Source organism: Podarcis filfolensis, assembly GCF_964270895.1.
Source record: "Podarcis filfolensis genome assembly, chromosome: 5".
Taxonomy (NCBI): Eukaryota; Metazoa; Chordata; class Lepidosauria; order Squamata; family Lacertidae; genus Podarcis; species Podarcis filfolensis.
Genome location: NC_139608.1, coordinates 48,618,629 through 48,635,065, shown reverse-complemented (window position 1 = coordinate 48,635,065; position 16,437 = coordinate 48,618,629). Strand labels below are relative to the sequence as shown.

Here is a 16,437-nt window from a genome sequence, read left to right as displayed (position 1 = left end):
TCTCTTTATGTTGCTTTCTGATTATTGCAAAGCGGGAAAGGGGGTGGGTTGTTACTGATGAGTCCCTCAGACACAATTTATCCAGTAACTGAGAAGCAGAGAAGCATATTTTTAAAAGATGCCTTTATACTTAGTTATACATCTCTCAAGGTGAAGAGAAGACAGACAAAGGGACTTAATATTTTTAAACATTTTACATCTATGCAAGGCACAATAAGACATACATCTTTTCTAAAAAGGTGTGGCAAGGGGAAAAAATACATATAAAAAAACAACAACTAGCCAGCGGGCTGCCATCATATTCTTTTGATCTTTCATTCAAGGTCATATCCTCTCATGAGAATGCTTGTACCACTGAATATTAATTTATATACATAATATATACTCTGCAGCGATTTGTCAACACTAATGCAACCATCTCTGAATGGAATTATCCACACAACCAGCTCTCTACAAGAAAAGTATCATTTGTTTTAATTTGATCAGTTGGAAAATGCTGTAGCTTCAGCCTCTTAATGTAAGGACATCACTGAAACTGTGTTAAATCTTAACTGCAAGCTGAACCAACTTAAGAAATCATGTCTGTGACTGACAGAAAGCTAGGAAACTATTAATCTTGGTAAATTTCACCAGCTCAATAGCTCCTTTAACAACCCATGCCTATCATTTGTTTCTGTTGACCAAATGTATATTTTGGCAAATTCAGAATAGCTATTTTTACAAGAAGAAAATAAACTATCTGCTACATTTTATACCCTACTTGGACCACTATAATCAAACTGACAACAAAGCATTATTCAGGGCTACATGAACCAAACTTGCAGCCATGTGCTCCCACCTTCTCCTGTATACTCAATTGACTAACTAACTTTCTGCAAAATAGTAAGCAAAAATGGACGCTTATCACACAAGCTGAATAAGACAACAGTTCCAAATTCTAGTGTCAAGTCTTTTTTTTTCAGATTGCAAGTGCAACTGGTTTGGATGCAGCAGCAAACAATGGTTTTTGTCAACGTGGTATTAACACATAGCAATGAACCCCCATAACACATAGAAGGTGAAATGGGGGCATTTTGCTGATCCCACCCCTGATGTCAACATTTTGGGCATGGACATCTGATAAGGAAAGCATTTGTGTGCAACATTATGTACCTGAACCTCTGGATGATCTGAAACCCCAATCTAGACTACAAGCAAAGAGCTATATGTATAAGGGTGTTGCTTTTTCATATGCCCCTATTCAATATGTAGCAGCCAAGCTGGGGCCCTGCTTCCCCTTCTATGCTTAGAACCCTCATACAGCTGAGGGTTACAGAGGGTTTAGCCATAGGTCAGTGGTAGAACATCTACATTGCATGCAGAAGATTGCAGGTTCAATCCCCAGAAACTCCAGATAGGGCTGGGGGAGAATCCTTTCTCAAATCCTGGAGAGCCACTGTCAGTGACTGCAGACAATATTGAGCCAGATGGAACAATGGTCTGACTCAATAAAAAGGCGGTTTATGTGCCTAAAACACACGACAAGAGTGGAAGGAGGGAAAGTGCTTAGGCACTGGGCTCACTGCTGTAGCACCAATCCACAAATCAAACACAGGAGATTTCGCTAATATCAGTGACATCAGGTTGACAAATACAATGGGATGCAAGAAGGAAGACAAATGCTAGCTGGGCAGCCAGCATGTGAATGTGCACATTCAGTTTCACATGAATACGGATCCAAAGGTAAAATCAGTTAGTTCCCATTAGTGTTTTGCACCATTTAACCAGTAGATCTAGAAATCAGACTTGGAGCTCAAACCACTTGTACAATTTTTTTTTTAAAGTCTTGTCAAGCTATGGTTGTAGCAAACCATTAAGGGGATGTGGGAAATCCAAAAGAGAAAGGGGAGGAGATTAAATCACAGCTCCTAGGTTGAAGACAAGCAAATGTGACATCTGGAAATAGTTAAGTCATCATTGGAGGGTACATGCAGTTAAGCCCAAGGGTAATTACTCATTGTGCTTGTAACTTGTTTACTTCACAGAAGAATGTTTACATTTCCAAAGATAAACAAATACCATCAGGTAGAAGAGAAAACCAAAACTCAATTACCACTGAGAAAGGCAATGAGCAACAGTATCTGTGATTATGACCAGTCTGCTACCAATGAAGATATTGCTACTGTTGTGTCCAGAAAAGTTGCCCTGATTTAAATTATCTGGATATACCTTTCTAACTAACCAACACAAGGGGCGGAGGGAGAAACACTGGCGCTATTTGGCTGTGTAAATGGGGCCTAAATCAAGCTAACAAGTAGCTCTGGATAACTGAGATGCAAACAATGGGGTCATTGAGCATTTCAAACATGCTAAAAATGAAAGACATGGTCTTTATGCCTTCCTTATTCAAGCAGGAAGTCTCAGTGAAGTTGATGAGACTTCTGGGTGTGCAAGGAATGTAGAAACAGATCTCTTACAAACTGGTAGTATATTCTCTAAGAGAGACACAAAGTTGTCTACATCTCTCGTTAAAGGTTTTGTTGCAGAAGCATTTTAGGTGCCCCTTCCCTTGTTATTTTACTTAGCTGCCAGTGATAGTAGTGAACCAATTTCTACTAAATCCAATTGTTTCACGGTCCTGTGCAAGAAAGCCATTGTTTCTCGAGGATCAGCAATGTTCATCAAGGCTAATAGTGCCCCTAACCTTGATTTAATTTATTTAAAGCTAAAACAAATGGCTAAAAACAAAACGACTGGCTAGTACTTCATAATTGGCCTAGCAAGTTAAAGCTCAGTTATCTTCTCAGTAAATATTTATACTGTCATTCTTTCCCATTCATTCTGCATTTCACACACACACACACACACACACACACACACACACACACAGACTGTAGCCTACATCTGCAATTCATTGACTTTACAATTTACCACATGTTGAGATGGAGAGGTCTCAGCTCCATTTGAATCATTGCACAAATATGCAAGTGATTTATCGTTTTAAAACTGAAGACTGCAAAAGAACGACTCCACTTTTCCTGCACATTACTCCTCCTGGCAGACCACAAACAATTACAGTTCGTACTAATTAAGCTCTGTAAAATGTGCTGTACCCTGTTAATGCCAACCAGGCCCCCAAATTTCTCTTCCCCAAGCCAAAGTTTAGCTAGCAACTTAACTCATTCATGGCTGCCTGCTTGACTGTGTACAGCTTCAAGAATAATGAGGATCAGGGTTTTGGAGTACTTGAACAAAAACACACAAAAGAACAGACCAAGTGCCAACCTGGAATTAAACAGGGAGTTGCAAATGAATGAATTCTCTTGGGAAACAGACAAACACCACTGTTGATAACCTGCTAAAAGGTCCTACCACATCACCTCTGTAATGTGGTGTTAAGGATTCAGATTTATCCCTAGGGGCTAATAAGTTACAGAACTCTACTGGTTAGGAAAATTCATAAAACATTATGTCCTAGGCTTCTTGAACATTTACTAGTGGAAAGTTGTTGGGTTTTTTTTTTTAAAAAATACAATTTTATATTTTGCAGGGGGAAATGACTCAGTATTTTAAATGGAAGGGGGTAAAAACATATGGGAGAAAACCAATATATGTATTCTTCCCATACTCCCTTGCCCAAATTAGTATCTCTAAGTTGAATGTGATAATGCACCTAACTAGACTGCTGAGGTGGGGGAATATATTCCTAGGACTTATTTAAAAACCCTGATTTATCCTTTGGCCTATTTTTATAATTTAGGGTTTGGCTTTTTTTAAAAAAAGAAGCATCATCATATAGATTAAGAGAAAAGCACTCTTGCATTTAAAAGCATTTAAACAATGCACTTGTTTAATACAGGGAGAACAAGAGAGGGGGCCCCTCAAGTGATGCTTCGCCTTGGCCCCAAAGACTTTCCTGACACATGAGCCAATCATTCCCTAGATGCCCAGCTTCCCCTTTAGCAGCTGATCTCAACAATATTTTTTTCAAGCACCCCCTACACACTAGCATTCTTCCTTATTTGCTCCTGGCCTCTGGATTTTACCACATTCTTTCCCAGATACACGTTTTTTTTCTAATGTGTTTTCTCTCCTGATCTGTCCCCTCTAGAAACCCAGATTTTATTCAGTTCTCTAAAATAACGGGTGGGGAGGTAGGCACGTAATTTAAAACCAGACTTTGAAATGAAAAATGTATCATCTGTCTGCTATCTAGATATTCTTATTGAAGTGCCACTTTCTTGCATTATTTCAAGAAAGAAAGACAGAGATCAATCATAAACATACATCTGTTAAATATAGCCTAATGTAACTTGTTTATTAATTCAGGCATGGCAATTCTTCCCCCCCCTCTCAGCTACAACAAATATATTCAGGGTTATATCAGGTTTCTTTGAAAGTATTCTGGGAAATATTTTGCAGGGTTCCTGTCTAGATATCCTACACAAGACTGCGAGCACGTTGATAAAGAATGCAGGCTGTGTGAAAGGTTTGCTTAAGCCACTACACATTGCCCCTCAGTATTTCAAGCGTTAATTCTGAATCATAGGAAAAGGCCAGCCGTGCAGTTAGGAGAACAAGCACCAAACTCCCACCAGCCCCCCCAAAACAATCTAAGCTTTTCATGGGTTTATTTCCCCAATTTCCCCATCTCTCATTGCTTATAATTAGTGAAAGAAACCTGACCCACTGCCAGTGTCTGTGGACCTTGGATATTATAAGGCCAGCGTGGCGTCAAATATCTTAACATTCATAAGTGTTATAGGCTGTAAATAAACCCTGTAGATTTATGACCCTTCGCTGCCTGCCAGCAAATGACTGTGGCACATTTCTTTCAGCAGACCTGTTGAGGTGCAAGTTTGCCTTTGGTTGTAAAATTAACCATTTCCTTCACAAACATGCCCAATTACGAGTCAGTGGGCAAGGCTCTGCCTGCATATTTGCCATAGCTCAGTACAAAGAGAATACACACACACATGACACACACAAAGGCTTGGGTGAGTACAAACTCTCTTACTATGCAAACAATCCAGCAGCTGCAGCTGCAGCAGTTAAAAAGTCTGGAGCAAGCAAGAAACAAAAAGTTCCCACAACAGGTAAGGTGTGGGAAGGAGAACATTCTAATTCCACCTACATCCCTGAATGCACTTACAAAAACACACATCCATGCCCTCTTATCTGCAAGGGCTCTTTTGTTGGAAACTAGATGCACTCTGACCCAAAGAGTGCATCCCTTCTTCATTTTATTGTGGCAGCATGCATGTTTCAAGAACAACCACAAAGTGCCTCACAAATGTTTTCTCCCCTCAAACCCCCCCGCAAACAGTCACCTACTCCCCTGTTCAGGAAAGCATTTGCTAAATCCAGGTTGTCTCATGCTTAACAGCCAATAATCCAACTTCCACATAACTACCAGACAGCTGGAAATGGGGGGGCCTTACAGTTTTAGTCATGGTGCAGTGTGGAAACACATACATGCATGCAAAAAAAAAAAAAAAGAAAGGCAGAAAAAGAAATCTACAGCTGTCCTTTCTCTATTCTGCTTTTTTTAAAAAAGGGGAGGGGTAGCATTTTCTTATGAATCCATGAAAACTGGAGCTTTCAAATCAAGAGACAAATATTGGTATACTTATTTAAAAACACTACATCTTAGCATTGCCTTACAACAAAAGGCAATATTTGGGACCCTCACACAAAAAGATGCTGCAAATTTTGCCACAAGTCAGAAGCATCAAACTTTTACTTCTCTGGGCTCACAAGCTTGCATTCTGCTTCCAAAGGAGGACTGGCTATTAAAATTCACTGATTCCCTCTCTGTCCTGCAACCTTAAAATCATGCTGGAGAAGTTTAAATGCCTTTTTTTAAAAAAAAGAAGTTAACAAAGCTAATGCTAGTTGCTATGATGTATTTCGCAAGCCACTTGCAAAGCAGAAACAGCGTTCTAACTGGGCTAAGAACTGAGAGGTTTTCAGACTCCCGTGCTTCATTTGATTGGTGTCAGAAGATCATCGGCTGAGAATAGCTTGTTTCTACACAGTTATAGGGGGGGAAACTTCATTGTTGTTTTAAAGCCATCAAGAAGGTGAATGGTACAATTCAATGAATAGCTTATCTCTGCCATGAAGCGCAAACACGCTGACATATGAAAACTGTATGTACCTTGTGAACATCCAACTAGTTTAACACCATAACCCTTATTTCAAAAATCAGCTAAGCCCTCAACCTTAAGGATTAGTCAGGAATCAAACCATCACATTGAAAGCAGAAATCTTAACAGTGCCGAGCAATAAATATTTCTAAGGAAGATGAAAAAACAAATTAGCATAAATACCAAAGAAGGGCAGGAACACCTGTTCTTTGTTTTTCAGCATGATAAGCATTCCATTGTTCTCTATTTAAAATGTAATGACCTGTGTAATTATAGTAATATTACATTGTATTGCAGGGGCTCCAAATGTCACACTTTTGAAAAGTGTTGTCAAAACAATTCAAGACAGGGGAACAAGGGGGGGGGGATAGCATTAACTCTTCGTGCACCAGGATCTACAATCTTGTGCAGAAGATTATGTACTTCAGGAAATAAAAGGGAGAAAATACATTTTCCAATGCATTATTTTAAAATATTTCTGTTAATGGGCATTTACCAGATCACAAGCCATATCACTTTCATATTTTCCTACACTAACCATTTTAGATTCATGAAAGATGAGCACTGTGAAACAACTCAGCACCGTGAAACAACTCTCACCCACAAAAAGCAAATTAACAGTATTTTCATAACCAGAATTACATCTAACTACTTAATTGTTCTTCTGTTAAATTCTATTGCAACCACTACCACATTGCCTACACAAGTGTATTCTTTAATTCATTATTTCATTTCTAACAGAGCTCTCCTTACTGCATATTGGTCCTCTTCAGAGCCAGGCACATTACTTTAGCAAAAGCAAAATTAGCATTATGTAGAATAATCTTTTGTCATTTTAAAATAAAATTATTGCTAACAAGCTTTATGGACTCTTTGGCAATTAAAGCATTATTCCTAAAGTAATGTATTATTCATCATAAGCAGATTTAATGATACTTCATAATTCTTTACATTTCTTAAAGCAGAAAATCAGAAATCAGTGTTCAGCTTATGTATTTCTAAGAACTGAAGGTTGCATATGAGAACAAAAAATATTCCTCTAAATAAAAATAAAAGAACAAAAACCAAAAAGGAGGAAACAATATTGCAAAACAACTTGTTTAACCTTCAGTGAAAAATATGGTTCATGAGCTCATAATCCTGTGTGATAATTCTACCTATATGTAAGACTCAATATTATTTATTTACTTACACCTTTGAGTTAAAAAGAACAGCCAAATTACAGGAATACACCTTGAACACTATAAACTGAATAAATCCTTTGTAATATTTAATCATTCTGGTTTCTACCATAAACAAATAATGGGTTCTCTTTAAACCATAATTTATCTTGCTTTCACAAATGCAAACTATACAAATCATTGGGAGTAGAAGAAAGGGCCCAAAATATGCTGTTGGCTTATGTGCAAATTGCTTACTGAATATGGAAAATGTCTTTTGAATCCATATGATGCTAAGGAACAAGGTCACCTGTTATATCAATAAAATAATATATTTTTATACAATGAAATGAATTCACTGTAACAGTGTTGTTATTAGAGAGAGAATGTTTAAATATGGCCAAGAAGAATTTTCTCCATTAACTAATAACTACTCTGGGGCCCTGATCAAACATCTATTCAAAACCTCGATACAAATAGTTCCCACTCATTTCAAAAGGTAATGGACTGCATCAATATTAAATCCTAAGTGCTTCTAGACAAAGATGTAAATAAATATAAAATTCTTTTTTTTCCAGGGGAATTTTTTTCCCTCTAATGCTCATCAGCCCCACTAATTTAAATTTGCAAAATTATTTCTATTTTGAACAGAAACCACTCTGAGGAATAATTTTAAAAGGTTATGCTTTCATAGTACATAATTAAAATAACCACAAAACAAACACTCTATGCCTACCAACATATAAGACGTTTTACCTGTCCCATCACCTCTCCAATTACAAAATCCAGTCACCTTTCTTTTCCATTATGCTAAAACTGCGGTTACAAAAATGTCTCCTTGCTATGACCATAGCCCCAAAATAAAAGTAAATTATAAAATATCTTGACTGGGTTAACCTCATCCTTGAAAACATTTAAAAATACACAAGTAAACACTATTTTGTCATCTTTCCCCCTGTAATTTGTAATCTGAATTTGGACTTAAAGTAAAAAACAAGCCTGATCTGACATTTTAAAAACAATTGTAGACTGGACACACTGAAAACATCCCATAGTCTAGAAACAGATTCAGCAGCTACCTAACAGTGGAGCCTGTATTTCAAATAGCTGCCTCAAATGATCAAGTTAAAAGAAAAGAGGTGAGAATTTGAACAGTAGTTTGGAGGAGAAAGAATTAAGTGGATAGTTTGGGAAAGAATCACTTCAGTTAAAAGATGCAATAGAAAATGAGATAACAGATAAAATGTATACAAATCCTGCATTCCCTAGGGGAACAGGCTTTTTTTTTAAAAAAAAAGTTGTATTTGAAACAATGTTAATGAAGATTGTATTATGGTTGGGCAGAGGAAGTAGAGCTGGCATAAATCCATGAGGATGTGTGAGGAGGGCAGTGACCAACACTTCACACCTCCCAAAAGTTTTAACAAAACCAGTCTGAGGGCTACAAGAAACTTATTCCCTCCATTCATACTGCCACACCTTCGGATCCTCCTGCCACACCCAAAGGTCTTGAAGTACACAGATGAGCCCAGTTGTTTTGGAATACATATATATATATTCCTTTCAAGTGAAGGCTTGTTTCTTTATATAATGCTTTTAACTTTTGTTTATTAATGGGAAGGCAGTGTCTGTTTGCAGGATTGCATTTGCCTTTTCTATACTATGTCCTGACTCAGCTGAGCCAACTTCTCATATATATATATGGCTTCGATATTTTCTTCCCAACACAATAAACATGGGGCCCACATCCACTATCTTCTTATGGAACTCATACATGTGATCTATTTAAATGAAAGCTGGTGACTTTAAGCAAAGCCAGTCTACCAAGAAATGAAAATAAAAATTTCTCGCCCCTTCCAAAAGAAAGATGCCAAAAAATTCTTACACAGAATAGCAGGAAGGGAAAACTGGGGAGGGGGGAAGAGAGCTGTCTATAGTTAACTGCCACCCTTGAAATCTTTTAAACACAAAGAGTCCTAAAGTTTTTTTTTTAAAAAAAAAACCCGGATAAGATTTTGCACCAATTAATCACTCGATGGCAACGCTGCCAGTAAATTAGTAACTCGGGAAGGTTTCCGCAAGCGAGCAAAGGGTTAAAAGGGGGAGGCAAGGAAAGGGGGAGGGGAGAGAAAGGAAACCCAGTCGCCACTCGAGAGGGGAGAAGGAAAACAGAGCGCGATAGAAATCGCAAAAAGAGTTTTGTGGGAAGGCGAGCGGAGGAGGCTCGCTCGCTGGGCGCGGGGGGGGGGGAATTAAAAAGCGGGAGCTGGGACTCCGGGTGCCCTTCGCCTTGCCAAGTCCCAGGGCCGAAGCCCCGAAGCCCCAAAACTGAAAGTAAAGGAATCAACATGGCGAAGTGTAAACAGCCCCTTTCTCTGCCCTCCCCCCGCCCCCTCGGCGCGCAGTCAGCGGAAGGCGCAAAAGTTTTGGAAAGTTTCAGGCAGCGCCGCGGCGGCCGGGAGCGGAGGGGGCGGGCGGAACAGGCGGCAGGGGGACCTGGGCGGGTGTGGGACACAAATGCGCGGAAAACACAGCTGGTATTTACACATATATGCCGTATCTCTGTACATATGCACACGCTCGACTTACCGTTCTTGCCGTGGGCGAGAGGGAGCCATTGGGAAGGTAGGGGCCGGTCAGGTCGGGGATCATTATAAAGGGATACCCAGGATATGGTGGGCCCTTAAACAACCCTCCATCTTGCCTTTTCGCAGCTAACATGGCGGGGGAACGAGGCACAAGGAGAGAGAAAACAGAAAGCGGGGGGGAAATCACGGTTAGAAAAAGTGCTTCTCGAAACTTGGAAGAGCGTTTGTTTGCGCAAACGGAGAGCACGGTTTTGGGGGGTGCTCCAGATCCGCGCGCGCGCTCTCTCTCCCCCCCCCCACCACCACCGTGGAAAGGGGAAGGGGGTGGGTGGGATGGAGCCATCAAGCACAACTTACCTTCCTCTAAACTTTCTCTGGATTTATCTCTGAAACTTTCGGACCTAGGCGGGGGCCGCCTCTCCGCCTTGGATCAAAAGAGGGTGGAAAATAGGCAAAAAATAAAAATAAAAGGGCACCGGGAGAGTAGATGAATGAGGCAGTTTGGTGAAGAGGGGAAAGGGGAAAATAAAAGAAGCAAGGAGGAGAGAGAAAGAGAGAAGGGGGAGAGAACAAGTTAGAAGTTTGTGCAAAACTTGATACGGAAAATACAGAGATAACTGAACCCACCAGAGAAGCAACAGGGCAGTCGCCGACCATACTATAAGAAACAGAGTTGCAACTCCGGGCGAAAGCTCAGTTCCCCCACCCCCTCCATGGCATTTTTCTCTTTTCTCCCCACCCCCACCCCAAACTTCATGCATCCCGTCTCCCCGGGAACCCCCAAGGTGGAGTAAGGCAGGTGTGCTGGGAAGAGCGGCGGCGGGGCTGGGGGGGGTCTCCTTACCTCTGAGTCTGAAGAGCTGTTTTGATTCGTTTCTGTTTCATTGACTAGCGACGATTTGACATCGGCTAAATCCCTCTCCGCCGACGAGTTCTCCGAGATCTTCTCTTCTTGCTCCCCTTCGTCTTTAAAAGAGATCAATTCATCGTTCGCCCCCAAATCGTCCCCTCCACCGCCATTTAGTTGCGGCATTTTCCTCCTGACTTACCCCACCAGCAGCAATTTTGCAAGGACAGAGGGGAGGGGAGGGAGAGAAGAAGGGGAAAGGGGGGGGGAGGAAAAAGGGGGAAGGATTAAAAAAAGAAAGAAAGAAAAGGGGGAAGTTTGCAATTTTTTGTTTTTTAAAAAAAGTCCAAGGTGAAAGTTTTTTCCTTTTCCTTTTCTTTCCTCCTGGGGAGGGGAAAAGAGGGAGGAGGAGGAGGAGGGGAGGGCAGTGTCCCTTCTCCTTTCCTTTTGCACCAGTGACTTTGGGTTTCTTCTTTTCCTTCTTCTGGATTTTCTCTTTCTCTCTCTCTTTTCTTCCGAAGATCAGATCAGCGTGTAAAGCGCGCGCACAGACACACGCGGGTAGACACACACAAAATTAATAATAAAAAAATTATATAAGGAGGGAGGGAGGGAGAGACGGGGGAGGGGGGAACTATAAAAAAATTGCAGCAAACAAACCAAACAACAAGTCAGCTGTAAAAAAGGGGGGGTAGAAGCCGCAGATATAGGGAGCCTGTGCCGCTCGGATTTGAGTGAGTTGAAGTTAGACTGAGAGCTTTTCAGTTCAAAGGCGGCGCTGATTGACAGATAGAAAAAGGGGGATCGAAATCCGGAGGAACGGAGAAGTCTGGGATCCAGGATTATTGACAGGGAAAAAGAAACACACTAGGCACTTAATGAGATGCAGGAGGGGGCGGGGGCTCCCCAATGACGTGTGCATAAATAAACAGGAGGAGGGGGGGAAGCGGAGAAACTAACAATGATCCTTTTTGGAGAGGGAGAGGGAGCGAGAGCCAGGAGCGGGGTAGACGAGGGAGGAAGGAAGGAAGAAAGAAGGGAATGGTCCAGTGCAGACAATGCGAAAATAGGAGAGAGGGGCGTAGAGAGAAATGACCCAGAGGAAAGAAAACACAGGCTAAACACACACACACGCAATTAAAAGAAAATGGCACTGTGCCTCAGTTGTGCATTTGCGCGCAAAAATAGTCTAGAAGCAGCGGTGCAATTTGTTGAGCCGTCAACTTTCACACGCGGAGCACCGCAATTGGGGCTGCTAACCTCTGCGCGTTTACTTGAAAGTAAACCCCGTTGCGATTTCCGTCCCAGTAAGCGGGCTCCAGGACGGAACTATTCGTCCCTGCGATATTTACATGGCTGCACTCAAATATATATTTATGTATGTTGCTGTCCTGAGCAGCTAGGAAGTTTATTGGAGATAAACCTCGTGAGTATAGCTGAGCCAGGGCAGCAAGCGAGTCAGAGGGCGCCTCCCTCTCCCCCCTCTCCCTTCTGAGCAGAGTTTGCCTGGGACTTGAAAGCTGCTCCTGCAGGAGCGCGGCTGGGGAAGGCGCGCGCGCGCAGCGCCCTGCGCGCAGCTTCCCGGCAAGAAAGTGCCCCTGGCTCCGGAGGGGTTTCCTCCTTGGGTAGGAGCCGCCCGGCGTCCTCCTCCGTAGGTCTCCTCCTCGGAAGGAAGATCGGCCGGGTTCTGCGGGGCTCGGAGCCTTACGAGCGCCGGGGCAAAGTGTGCCAGAGCCCTTTTCCTGGAGAGGGATTAGGCGTCGCCTCCCCAAACAACGAGAGGGAGGGATGTCTCAGCACCATCCGCCGCTGCCCACCCCACCCCCCCTCCCGACTGGGGCTGGTGGAGATTGGCAGAGAGCGGTTGAATGGGAAGAAGTTAATTGCGGGGCGGGAGAATCAAGGGCTGCGAGACTCGAGGTGCGAAGCCTCCGCTGGCCGCTCTTGCTTGCGCGTCCCGCCATCCGGCTCCCCTCGCTCGCTCCTCCAGGAAAAAGAAAACAAACAAACAAGCAAAAACGCACTGGCTCTAGGGGACAGAAAATATCGCTTGTTTCTCTGTGTGTGATCCAACTGTGTGGTCCCCAAAGCAGGCTAGTAAATGAATTGCCAAATATAGATTATTGGGAGAGGGTGGGCGGAGGAGGAGGGTGGGGATGCAGTTCAGGAATGCGCAACAGAACATTCTTTTCCAGTTACCAGCCAGCGATCAGGCTCCAAACAGGCGCAAACTGGGAGCAGAAGAATAATGTGGCTGCTTTTTAAAAAAAGAAAAAGAAAGGAGAGAAAGAAAGACATCTGGCACCCGATTCTACTGTGCTGATGAGGGGAGTAAAACAAATTGATCTTCCAGCAATGACAAATTGTAACAATGGAGGAGTCAATTGGAAACTTTAACATGGGCCAAGGAACAAAAGAGGAGACGGGAAGGAGGGGGAGCGGGAGAGAAAGACACACACGGAGTAAATTCAAGGGGAATTAGTAAATTGCCTAATAGAAATGGTGTCAAAAAGAAAAAGAAAAAAGTATAGGCTGTACTAAATCCAAGCATTCCACACACACAACAAGAAGCATAACCTGCTGCTCTTACTACGAACCACTGGATCTTAAAGGGCTTCCAAAACAAAGCCAATCTGTCATGCAATATTTAGAGAGTTTAGAGGGTGGGAGATATTCCCTAAAACTGTCTGCTCTGGGCAACATGAATGAAAAATAATAAAACAGCGATTGACACAGCATATATATATATACCATAAGTTCACATAGAAATTTGCATACTAAAGGAAAGATGCAGGCAAAATAGATTTTTTTAATAAAAAAAGAATCACGGCAACTTGCAATCAGGAAAACAGGAGTAAAGAGAAAAGGGACATGAAAAGAAGTAAAACAAATGTGTACATTTAATCAGACAGGATTGCATAGGACACAAAGAACAGGGCTAATTACTCTCAGCAGGTAGGAACTAACCTTCAGACTTCATAAATAAGTAAGTCTGTGAACAATGTCTAAGTGGGAGGATGGAGACAGAAAAAGGATTATTTCAAGACACCCAGAGAAAAAAGAAAAACACAAGAAGAATGAAATACTTCTCTGTTAAATCAATGTACAAATGGATTTAACAGTTTCTTTTTCTTCTGGGTTTTTGACCAACTTGCTTTCAGACATTCTGAAAAATAACTATGTTTGGCATACATACTAGTCAATTGCCCCTGATCAGTATAATGAACCTGATATATTAACAAGTGGGTTTAACTGACAGTGTTTCTCACAACGTTGCTTTTTGTTTTGTTTTGTTTTTAAATATCTTTTAACCCCAAGATAATATAAGAAAAATAATCAAATGCTGAATATTTCATTGGCTGTATGGAGCCATGTGCTCTAGCTAAACGGAGGGATATGTATTTACAACAGCTGGTAGGAAATCTCCTACTCAGAGCAAACCCATTGGAGTTAATGAACATGACTAATTTAAACCCACTGAAATCAACCTTAGCTGAATACAAATTTATAACCTGCTTTTCAATGGGAATTGTCAAAGTGAGATAGAGTTTTAAAAATACAACATACATAAAATCATAACTACAGACAGAGAGACGTGTCAAAAAAGTCCCCAAGAGGAAGCATTCATTGTAACCACCACAATCCTAAAAACCTGCCTGGGGCTGCAACCCTATTGACTCCAGTGTGACTTACCTCTGAGTAGACATAGCATCATCAATAGAATGGTCTTGTTTCTTTGAAAGGGGCATGCTCCTATGTCTGAATGTGGCAAACCAATGTCATTGTTATTACACAGCTAGTAGGGCAGGATAGCACTAAACACACAACCCACAAAGCACTTTTCATATGGCATTTCAATCCTAAACATAAGGGTCTCAGTTCAGGGCTTCTGAGTGCACATAATCCTGACTGAAAGCGGATGCCATCATTCCCTTAAGTCAGGCATAGGCAAACTTGGCCCTCTAGATGTTTTGAGCCTACAATTCCCATCATCCCTGACCACTGGTCCTGCTAGCTAGGGATGATGGGAGTTGTAGTCCCAAAACCTCTGGAGGGCAGAGTTTGCCTATGCCTGCCTTAAGCGCTTGGGAAAGGTTCACTCACTAAGCTGCCCCATGGATCAGTGGTAGAGGTGTGAGAGTCTCCCATATGCTCTGTGAATGCCATGTGGTCACCAATACATTATTTAGTTGGCTATTGCCTTTATAGACTGCCTTTCTGTGAAGGCACCCAAGGCAATTCCCAATTATTAACAAAAAGAAAATTTACAAATATCTGCAGTCTGACTTCAGAAGCTGATGGTACTAGCTCTGAAGGCTGGGCTTCTCCTCTTTGCCTTAAGATGTAGGAAGATGGAAGTGGGGCTACCCCAGGATTCTCTCAGGCCATTGATAGTCCCTTCAGGAGTTGGCCTGGGCACCCTGGCTTCTGCCTTGCCTCAGAGCACTTAAGCCTTGTATAGCCCAGGGAAGATGGGGGCAGAGCTACCCCAACAAATATTTCAAGCATCCTCCACAGAAGTGGTAACTGTGCTGCCACTATGGCATGGTAATGCATGTAGGCCTTACAGTTCTGCAATTGCCATGGGACTTTTTTGTTTTTACTACAACTGACTAACAAGCTTCTACACTCCTGAAGTTTTATCATTGTGGCTAATTATTGAAGAGCTTGCCCGCTCACACAAGAATCACACAAGAGAATCTCCAAATGCACACTGCATTCTCCAAAGGTTACTAACAAAAGATCAGAATTGTCTGTGCATATACACACATTGCACTATGCCCATTGCGTGTGAGCGATGTGGGTGGCACTGTGGGTTAAACCACAGAGCCTAGGACTTGCCGATCAGAAGGTTGGCGGTTCGAATCCCCGCGACGGGGTGAGCTCCCGTTGCTCGGTCCCTGCCCCTGCCAACCTAGCAGTTTGAAAGCACGTCAAAGTGCAACCTAATGGTCACGGGTCCCTTTACCTTTTTAACCTAATAGAAGGGGAAGTGTTGTAAAAGCATACACAAGCATTTTGTGATGTCAGGGTCACTACAGGACAGAAGGAAACTTGGGAAAGACCAACACATGTGTTTTTTAAAAATATATTCCCTCAAATGAAATGGTTTTCCATATTCTTCAGACATGTTTACATTGTGGTTGTGGCTAGCATGTGGGATAAGAATGACTTTTGTAAACATATTTTGAAAATAATCCTAAGGAAATAATCCTTACATATTAACATCTGCAATGGGGACAAGTTTATAGGAGCAACCAAATATTTAGTATTATATAAAACTATGTATATATGCTACATATCTGACAGTTTCACAACTCTTATCTAACCACATTTACTTGGAAGTAAATGCCACTGGTTTCAGTAGGACTTACTTCCAGATGAATGCACTTAGGTTTACAGCACTTTTTTATACAAGGAAACAAAAACTTACCAAGATCAGAAACACCTGTTTGCTCAAAGTTCTCAGGTTGTATCCTAGATGAAAACAAATGCATAACTTGCTATAGCCAAAGTAATACAATATTCAAGGGGAAATTCAGACTAATCCATTTTGTGAGCAATGTGATATATGATTTGAAAAGCACATTCTAACCAGCAGCTGCTATGTCAAACCCAAGTGCTGGACTTCAACAACTTCTTCCTATATATGCTAGACTGCTACCTTTTAAAACTGATGAAGTGACCCTGTCTAGACCACCAAAGTGCTTTCA

General features: G+C 41.7%; 1 protein-coding gene across 40 annotated transcripts in view; it reads right to left on the bottom strand.

The window, feature by feature from the left end:
- TCF7L2 (transcription factor 7 like 2) overlaps positions 1-12,026 on the bottom strand; it is a 202,305-nt gene extending 190,279 nt beyond the window's left edge. For 5 of the 40 annotated variants that reach the window (XM_083616616.1, XM_083616603.1, XM_083616621.1 and 2 more), the window contains exons 1-3: positions 10,721-12,024; positions 10,234-10,300; positions 9,878-10,002 (exon numbers count right to left, since the gene is read on the bottom strand). In XM_083616616.1, the coding sequence (XP_083472742.1) occupies positions 9,878-10,002; positions 10,234-10,300; positions 10,721-10,909 (381 nt within the window). In that variant the 5' untranslated portion in view covers positions 10,910-12,024. Of the gene's footprint in view, positions 1-9,877; positions 10,003-10,233; positions 10,301-10,720 lie in introns of all 40 variants that reach the window. The other 35 variants (XM_083616615.1, XM_083616611.1, XM_083616612.1 and 32 more) reach the window with 25 other exon arrangements.
- Between the last annotated feature and the right edge of the window lie 4,411 nt (positions 12,027-16,437).